The 9,946-nt window shown below is 41.3% G+C and overlaps 1 protein-coding gene across 5 annotated transcripts in view; it reads right to left on the bottom strand.

Annotated features, from left to right (window-relative positions):
• Positions 1-3,080: 3,080 nt before the first annotated feature.
• Positions 3,081-9,946, bottom strand: part of WDFY4 (WDFY family member 4) — a 144,822-nt gene continuing 137,956 nt past the window's right edge. For all 5 annotated transcript variants that reach the window (XM_055793251.1, XM_013300522.3, XM_055793252.1 and 2 more), the window contains 4 exons: positions 7,700-7,882; positions 7,005-7,092; positions 4,647-4,758; positions 3,081-3,530 (listed from right to left, as the gene is read on the bottom strand). In XM_055793251.1, coding sequence (XP_055649226.1) covers positions 3,464-3,530; positions 4,647-4,758; positions 7,005-7,092; positions 7,700-7,882 — 450 coding nt within the window. In that variant the 3' untranslated portion in view covers positions 3,081-3,463. The remainder of the gene's footprint in view (positions 3,531-4,646; positions 4,759-7,004; positions 7,093-7,699; positions 7,883-9,946) is intronic.

Genomic DNA, 9,946 nt, shown 5'->3' with positions numbered 1-9,946 from the left:
CACTGTTAACATTTATAAGGCTTCTATTGCTGAACAAGGAAGCAAGATGGTCTGTGCAATAACCAAATAAGTGTAATTAAGGCATTTTAGTGTTTATGGCCCTCAATTAAACTGATTTTTAAAGTCACATAAAGGTTGTGCTGTTCCACATTGCTCTTCTTGGTTTCCCTACAGGGCAGAGTTAAGACCGTGCCTTATTTCTGCATTTCTTATCCTAATGGGATTGGATTTCTTTAAAGGGTAATTCTCACCCAGAGCTACTACCCCTTGCAAAGCTACTTCTGAGGTAAACACTCTGTTGATGTTCACATTGAGCCATTTACGGTAACAATGAAGCTATGCTGCAAGTATATTTGCTGTGGAATTGTTCATTTGCTTTTCAAACATATTCTAGATTTGCTACCCCTACATCCTATGCAACCATTAGAGATTCAGTATCACACCAGTATACTACCAAGTAGGCACCACTAGTATCCCTGAGCTAGTACCAAGTCTTGTCTACGTGCCAGTGAAACCCACCTCCACATCTAGAGCCTACAGAATTTCATGGACGTTCATAATTTACCAAGTACACAGGTGACCAACACAAATATAGAAGTATATGCATGTAAGAGAATGAGTTTCAGCTAACTGTTCAATCATATATTGCAAATTTATAGCAAAATGTTCATGTCACAGGGACTTGCCTGCAGAAAAATGACCAGGTAGCACTCTACCACTTTTGCGCACACTAGCTGTATCAGACCTAGGAAATATGATGACAGCAACATGCTTAAATTTGTGCCTTAACTCCACAAGGAAGGAGTGGTGCTTTTGATACTCACAATATGTATTTCTTTTCATGACTTACAAGTCTGGGGGAAAATCCTCTAGAGGTAGAAACTTTCTCAACCAAGCACTGCTGTACAGCAAATCACTCATAATCAGAATTTTCACCAGGAAAAAACTGCGACCTACTTCTATCCATTTGCCTTTTGTATTCTCCCAAATTACAACTCCCTGAACATTAGAACAAGCTTGACTCAGGAAGACATTAATTCCTGACCTGCTGACTTCCATTCAGACTTGCACACTCGATTTTTCCTCTGTAATCCAAACCAATAGCTAATGCACCTTGTCCTTCTCTTGAAGGTGTAAGAGAACATGAGGCACAAGGAGATGAGCCTGTCAAATCCATGCATGGCTAGCCTACAGTTGGCCTCTTCTTATATCAGAATCAGGTTGATGTCTACAGCATTGGAGCCAGGCTGTAAAGTAGGTGTCAGTGCCAGGTCTAGGAAAGGGACTATCTGCTATTGGCAAAGACAGGCTGCATGAAAAGGCTAAAGGAAGAGGCACAATTATCAAGTTATGAAGATGCTTACTAGGTAAATGAAAACACAGGTAGTGAGCTGCTTTCATGGCTCTTAATAACATATCACAGTTCAGTAAAGCTGTATTCACAGTTGACAGGAGTCCAAGTCTTGCTGTCCATGTTTCCAAATTGCAACTTATTTTTAAGTAATGTGCAGAGGGAAGAGAAAAGAAGCAGTGTACGTAATTTTGTTGAATTCTGTGACAACTGACCTTTCCCCAGTCCTCAGGAAAAGGAAAGACAGGCACGGTCTACCTTTGCTCCACAGGGCCACTTTGATTGCAAAAACACTGGTGCATTTTGCCCTGCTTTCAGTGCATGTTTCACTGAGCACAGAAAGGACAGTATTTGAGTCATCAAGTCACGCACTTGGAGGTTAAAAAGGATAACCAGCCAGGTCATCTGTGTAGACATAACACAGCTTTCCTTATATGTCTGCATCATGAGCTCTAATCACCTCCAATTACCACATTTTCCACAGGCTATTACCTCACTCACTGTGGAGGTCAGACAGAGCTGTGGGGTGGGTTGGGACAGGGACACTTCTCAGCACTCTGCAAGGAAGGAAGCTGTTTGCTATAGGAAGCTGCTCATTCAGCAAAATAATTCAAAAGAAGAGTCCTGAACAAAGCAGTGCCCTACAGGAAGAAGAAAGTTGATGGTTGTAGTTAGAAGATTGGTAAAAACCTGTCTTCCTCTCCAGATTCTTCCTAACGATGCTAGCAAGTCTCTAGCACCAAGGTTGTGGCATATAGCGATTCCTCAGCCTCTGGGCGCCCAGTGCAGCACACACAGGGCTTCACTACTGCAGTGCTAACCAGTCCCAGTGCAATGGGAGCCAGGGAACTCTCCTGGCTCTGTCTGTTCAAGGGTGTGTTTGGCGGTATGAACACAAAGGCCTTCATGACCATAATGTTCTTTGTGTTCTTTCTGGTTCTGCCCTGACCTAGACTGCGGTGTTCAGGAAGCTACTCTTGTTAAGTGGTTACTCAGCCCTTCTGTGTGTAAGATAAGATAATTTCTTTACCAGGTCAAGGACAGGCAGGGGAGAGCGGGAGTAAAATTACCAGTTTAGCTCCTTCCAATTCTCATAAAATAGTAAGGAGCTTGATTTTTCACACTTTTTCCATTTCCACTAGGGACACAAATAGCATTTACATTTACTGCACTATGGCCTCAGCCTTCTTATACTACAAATACTCTCTTTTACCATGCAGGGTGATTGCGAAGGTACATCCTGCAGTATGTCTCATATACTGATATTCCAGAGAACACCAGGACAAAGGTAAGAAAGAAGGCAGTGAAGAAGGAGAATGAAAGAATATGTTGGCCAGTTGTGTCAGATCTTCATCCTTACCCATTCCATGCATTTTTCCTACCTTGCTCACTATAAAAAAAAAAACAAAAAACCAACAAAAAACCAACAACAACCACCAAACACAAAACCCCAAACAAGTCAGGCATTAGGAAACTAAGGATTGCACCATAACACACGTTCACAATGGGGCTGGATAAGGGCAACACTATCAACCTGGGGATTGCTACCTTCACTTTGCAAACAAAATAGCTTCTCAGAAGGCATGCATACATTTTCATGCAGACTCAGGGAAGCAGGAAGAGTAGAAGCAGAGGTATTAACATACTTGTGTGTTAATAAGAACAAAGATACTATGACAAACTCACCTGCCATCTGTCTGCAGCTTCAGTATTTTCTGATTTCATGATAATAAAATTAGAATGTTAATTTTATTAAGCTACGTTGATCTTTGGCATAATCAAAACACTTTAATTTGCTAGCTATTATTTGTGAAATACAATGTATAAAGCCAAATTCAGTATCTAAAATAACATTTAAAATACAAAACTTTTCCCAGGACAGATACTGTAGAATCTCATTGTCTGCGTGCATGTCTGTCAGTGTCTCTCTCACTAGTTGGGAGTCCATTTTCTAATTTCAATCAGACTTGACTGCAGGGTCAGTCCAACAACTCCTTTGAGATTCAGTCCCCAGCCATAGGCTTCCAGTTTTTCTGGTTCTGTCATGTTTTGAAAGGTAATTTTCTCTCCATCCAAAAGGCTGAAAAACTAAGAGTTCTCGCCTATTTCTTCCTATCCATCCACAGACCAGCAGTAGACTCTTCCCCAGTCATCACCAACTAGGAGTTTGGAGGAATTTCTTGAGAAAGAAAGAAAAAAAATATGTTTAAGAATAAGACAGAAATAGGATCAAGACTTTCTCCTGTTTGTGTAGCAATTAGGAGGATGCAACATTCAGGGGAGCAGATTATCTTTAAGGTTAAATTTGAAGAACAATGATATAGAATAGACAAAGATTTGTACCTCAAAGACTGAATCTAGAATTGGACGCAAACTTTCCTGGAGTTTAGTGCATTAGTTGTGGATAATCTAGCCAGATCAGAAACTCTTACCATTCTCTGAGACTCTGTGAATGTTAAATAATCTGCTTGTGCAAGTTTGGACTTGTTAGCACATAAATTATGGCTTCAGCCACTGAAAACTCTGCTGCATGCAATGCCACCAACACTAATGAAACTAACTGTCCCACCTCAAACTTTCCAATTTTCAACACATATAAACATCACACTCACTAAGCGCTCTAAAGCTGAGCATGCAGAATATAGAAATCATTTTAGCATTTATCAAAATGCCAACACTTTTGGAGAGAAAGACAGCAACTGCTTTACAGTATGTCATAACTTCCTGGAGTAGGAGATAACAACAAATATTACAGCTAGATAAAACTGCAGGAGGGGGACTGAGTAAACTAAAACACTGCTGGCTGTGCAAACTGAGTGGAGTTTAACAACTGAGCTGTCCTTTGGCCAAAAACTTCCTGTTTACATTTTAAGGAGATAGTATCTCCAGAAACTGCTAGGATACTGTTTTTTCTATGGTGCAGAAGCAGTGTAACAACTACTGATCTCTACAACTACACTGGCCAAACCCTACTGTTTCTCCTGAGTTGCCTCCTATCCAACCATTGATTTTCCCGACATCCTTCAATCAATACAGTTACCAGGCCAGCTCCCAGAGTGACTGCATTTGGTTAAGAGTGATTTGACTGAGATACAAAAAAGAAAAAACAAAAAAAACTACCAAATGGCAACAAAAAAACTCAACAACAAAACCCAGAACCCCAAACCCCAGCACTAATACCAACTCCAGAATAAAATGAAAAGCTCTGCAGATTTAGGGCAGAGCAGTGGTGGCCCGAGGCTGGTGTGATGCCTTCTGCTGGGCACCGGCTGCTAAGCCAAGGGAAGGACAATACCTGGATACAGCCAGTGCTGTCACTGCTGGGCTGGTCTTACTTGGTTTTCCAGTCAAGGCAAGGCTGGGATTCAGTTCCCGACAGAGAACAAGATGTTTTCCACACTTGTTACCTGTTGTGTGGTTTAAAAATAAATATTTAGAAAGTGTCTGGGGGCAGCATGGATGGGATTGTTATTATTTACAGTCAGCAAGTTGTTAAGTTGAGAACAAATATATTTAATCTCTGCCTGTGCTGTTGCAAAATAGGCCCATCCCAATTTAATTTGTGGCTATGATAGTTACATGTGCTGACGTGCGGCTGTATCAATTGTGTGCTAAATTGGATTTGTGTATTATTGCTTTCTAAATTGCATGCCTAGTTCAGCAAAATTGTTCATCAGTTTTCACTGGCTCTATGCTTAATAAGATGTCCCACAATACCTTGCTGCCAGGATATAATACAGCCCGTAATTGCCTAGTAAAAAAGAAATTACATAAAGCTCTGGTATTATCAACTTATCTAAATCTGCTCATAACAGAACCAATAATTAAATGCTGAGAACATTTCACATACACACACACACATACATACACACACACCTAACAACATAACTCAATCATAGTTACTTTGGTCTTTTTAATGACTGTGGTTTGTATTAATTTTATTTTCTTTAATGCATATAATGAGATGTGGGAATATTTGGCCATTTAAAATAATTCTGAAGTCATCTGAATCGTTTAAGGGAGTGTGTCACTGCTTTGATTACACCTCTTAGCTCTTTATTAAAGAACACTGGTGCTGTACGCATTTGAAAACTTGCATCCTTACAGTCATGTGCAAACAGGTGTGTGTGTCTACACATCACCAGGTGCCTGGGTCAGTGCATGTCTTACATGACCCTCTCTGAAAAAGGCAGAAACAGGAGCATTCTGCTGTGCTCCCATGGGCAGATTTTAAGTCTCTGCTTAGAAACCAGTTTAAGAAATAAATTCTAAAAATAGTTAAAAACTCTGTTTGCTCAAAGACATGCCTATGCAATTGTACTTGAGTATATATGTAGATGAAGGCATCTGCCACAGGAAGTTATGGACAAGAACTTAGGAAATTCTTAAAACATATTGGATGTTTCTATATGTAAAAAGAATCTGCAAAATGACTACAGAATACTACACAGGTTTTTGAAGGAATGTTGAGTCTTTTGGTTTGATTTACAGCAATCTCTGATTAAAGACCACAATGAAACCAAATACATAGCTACCACAGCCAGCCTGTCTTACATCTGGCATCTCTGGTGTTCTTGCACCTTCCTCAGAATCATCTGGTTCTAGCTACTCCGAGACATGACAAAAGGTAGGATGGGCATCTGGTCTGGCGTTTCCAATATGCCTCTGTACATATAAATATTTTCATATAGCATTCTAAGTAGTGTAGATGTCAAGTTCCATGAACAGCACTTCTGAACATCTCAGTGGTAATGCCCAATTACTCTAGAATATATTTTTATGCAGATGTTACATCTATAGCTTTATATCTATGCAAATCGTGTGCCTAAAATTGAAGTAATAGAGAATGCCTGTAATGAGGATCACAGGAAATAAGTGGTGTAAATTATACATACTAACACCACAATTTCTTTCCCTTATAAAATGTGCTGGGAAGAGAAGAGAGCTGTGCTATTTAGGATGTGCCTTTAAAGCTCCCTGGCAGGTTTCAGCTCCCGTATTTGTTAGAACAGAGAAGTAAGCCTGAGTTGTTTTTAATACCAGTCAGCACCGTACCCCCATCATGTTATTAACCTCAACTCTGTGCGAAATCCAGGGTATCAGCTTTGGCTTGGCACACTTTTGAATAAACAGCTCCAAGCACTAGGGCCTGCTGCTGGCCTCCCACAAGTTTGAAGGGCCTCTGACCCCATTTAAGGTGGCAAAGACAACAAAATTCCCTGTTCCATCCCAGGGTAGGATCTGGCAGTGCCCAGTCTGACGTTATGCTAGGATACTTTAGTACAAGCCATCAGCAAAGGTGCCAAGGGAATGGGCTTTCTGGAACCAGGATAGTTCATTAGTTTCATAGGTTTATGCAGAAAGGTGATCTATCAAGCTTGACAGAACCCACAACAGAGCCTATGAAGAAGCATGTAGCTTCATTCAGGCAGGATGTGCCCATGAGACCAGTGGCTCAGGGGCACTCCCAGTCTCTAAGGTAGGGCAGTGGCTACCCACTGCTGCTGGTTACTTCTGCAGAAACGCTGCACCAGTTACCTGCACCATCTCCCCTTCACACCACTGCACTCACACACCCTCTTCTTCCTCACAACCAAACAAGGTCTGCAGGACACAGTCACACTGCAGTGCACAGCCCACCCTGTGGTCATACCTGTGTTGCCTGGCTCTGCCACTGTGTCTCTCTGCGGTCTCAGTTCAGTAGCTTGCTCTGGAGTATTGGTGTATTTGATCTTCCACAGCTGTGCCGGCAAGGAGGTAAAAATGTAAAAAGCATGGATTATAACAATGCAACAAGAGAGAGATGTGGCTGTCTGCTTCCCAGCAAGAGGTGGAAATTGGACTTCTAACATCAGAACAGGATTTCACAGTCATCTCCGCCACTGTGCTGCAGGATGTCATGCTGGAGAATTGTGTGGAGTAAGCTAGTGGGGTTGTGAGGCTGACATGTTAATGAGGATCCCAGTAACCCAGGAAGCTCTCCCACCAAACTGGAGGTGGAACCAGCAGTGAATTCCTGCTCCTGAGAAAGTATGATTTAATAAACCAAATCTCCGAAACCAGACTTAAACATATATCCAATGGGCAATATGATTTTTGCTTTCAAAACCACACCAGAATGAAAAACACATTTTCAAAACTTCTCCTGAATGGCAAAGACTCCTCCATTCAGGAGGATAAAAGTTGATAGAAAGCAAGCATTGTACTGTGATATTCATCATCTTCCCTGTGCTGCCCTGTTAAGAAAGTGGTATGGGCTTTTAGTAGCTCCATCTGTCCATTTAGGATGCAAAATTTGTCTGATCTACAATGAATCAGGATTCCTTTTCTTTTCTTCCATCCACCTACCCTCACCACTCCATCTGTGCTTCCTGTGATGATGATGCTGTGTGTATCCCAGTCCATCACTTCAGCAAAGCAGCAGCAAACAATATGGCACTTGGGGCTGCAGGTGGTGTTAACACTTGCAAGAAGCTGACCATTGATGGTCCACAGATATAGGTAAGATCCAGCACAAGTGATAATATCACCCTGGAACAAAGCAAGAGGCAATGTTTCAAAATCCTACATTTATCCTCCTCACAACTTTTAAGTGCTGGTTATAAATTACAGAGTTGCTCTGACTTAAATTCTGACTTTTGTTTTGCCTCTGGGCAGATGATGTAAATCAGACAAAGGAAAAATGATATTTTTTTCCTCATTAAAAGTTCTGACATTTTTACATCATAGAAACCCAAGACAACTATCTCAGATTTAGCAAGATAATACAGAAACAAAGTTTATTTACATCTTAAAATGAAAACATTTATTTAAATGTTCCCTTTCTATTTTCCAGAAAATCCAGGCTTTTAGTTGAAAAGCAGACTGACAGACTGACCTAGCTACTGTCAGAGGCAGGGGCTGTGCAGAGGTAATGGCTAGCACAGTTTCCGGGCCAGGACTAGCACTCTGCAGTTTTACAAATAAGCATTCTTTTAAACAAGGACATGTTCACCTGCTTAGCTGTGAAGCCTTCAGTGATTTCACAATCCTCCTCTGCCCCTCACAGGGAGCTTAATGTCATCGCATTTGTAGACTTGCATTTGACCAATGACCAGCTCAGCACTCGGTGGCCTGCACTTCTGATGCACAAAACATCCTTTGCAACTGCATCTCTCATCTCCCTTCCACGCAGGTGCATACTTTTGCCACACACCGCATGTAAGGAGCAAATACACAGGTAATCCCTTAGGAGCAAGAAGCAGCAGAACTAAGAACCAATGCTGCAGTTTTGAAGGATCTTATTAAGAGTGCATTTTGATCAAGTTACTAATTGACCACCTGACCTTTCCAGCTTTGATGCATACTAAGAACCAGCTAAATAGAACATAATCAGCAAAGTCATCTGATTCTGGCAAAGGCCAGTGTGCCCTTAAATTAGCGGCATGCATCTGGTTTAAATCAACTAACATGTACCTCCCCCCTGCCTGATCTGGGTCCAGGGCCCTTCACACTGCAGGGCAGAATTCTGAAGATAAAACAAGGATAGTGCATTCAAAACAGAGTTGCCAATAATTAAAGAGATTAAATTTCAGCTACCTTATCTGCATGAGAGTACATAATGTCCAGGCATTTGGTAATGATCTACAGTGTTTTTCTGGTCTAGACCAGGGATTTAAAACTAACTGAAACTGTTAGTAACAGGAAGCTTTTACAGTCCTCCATAGCATATAAACTTTTTGGGACAACATTTTATTTTGTGTCTACATGATAAAAACATCATAAGGTTTGAATCTATAAATGGAGCTTCTAGATCAGGGGTCCTCAAACTTTTTAAACAGGGGGCCGGCGCGCGGATGAAGTGGCAGGCAGCCATCTGCGGCTGCTTGGTTTCCCCCCCCAACCCCGGCAGGGGAGGGGGGGGGCGGGGGGGTTCTGTAAATACCGGGGGCCGGATTGAGGACCCTGGGGGCCGTATCCAGCCCGCAGGCCGTAGTTTGAGGACCCCTGTTCTAGATACTCAAGCAAATACAAAACCCAACAATCACATAACAAAGAGCCGTATAGAGTTCTTATTTCACAGAAAAGTATGTGGTTCACCAGTTTGTTTCCTTCAAACGTTTGCTTCAAATTGCTCTGAATTTTCCAGGAAAAAAACCCTTGTTACTAAACATACAATTTTGTGTCAATCAAAATATTTAACTCAGCACAGTGGAAACATTTTGTTTCTATCTTCGTGTTACAATACATAAATATATATATATATATAAAAACCAACCCACAAAACAAAAAACTAATACCCAAACACATTTCAGAATTAAGCATCCTGTTCTGCTAACATCAAAAAAGATTTTTTCATCCACAACATAGGGACCCCCTTCATCTTTCTTTTTTTGAAGCTTCAGTCATAGTTTCCTAAGGTTTTTCCCCTTTTAAATAAATCTTTCTTCAGACTATTGTCCAAACAGTTTAACCATTTGCACCTCAACAGCTTGGAGGACTGTGCTTGGATCAATCACCAGACTGTTCCTGGCACAGACCATTTCATTTTTGGACAGCTTTAGAAGAGGAGCTACCAACTAAAAAGTCTCTGTCAATGGTGGGTGGGTACATAGA

Source organism: Falco peregrinus, chromosome 1 (genome assembly GCF_023634155.1).
Source record: "Falco peregrinus isolate bFalPer1 chromosome 1, bFalPer1.pri, whole genome shotgun sequence".
Lineage (NCBI taxonomy): Eukaryota > Metazoa > Chordata > Aves > Falconiformes > Falconidae > Falco > Falco peregrinus.
The sequence above is the reverse complement of the archived record's forward strand: the minus strand, read 5'-3'. Positions and strand labels throughout refer to the sequence as shown.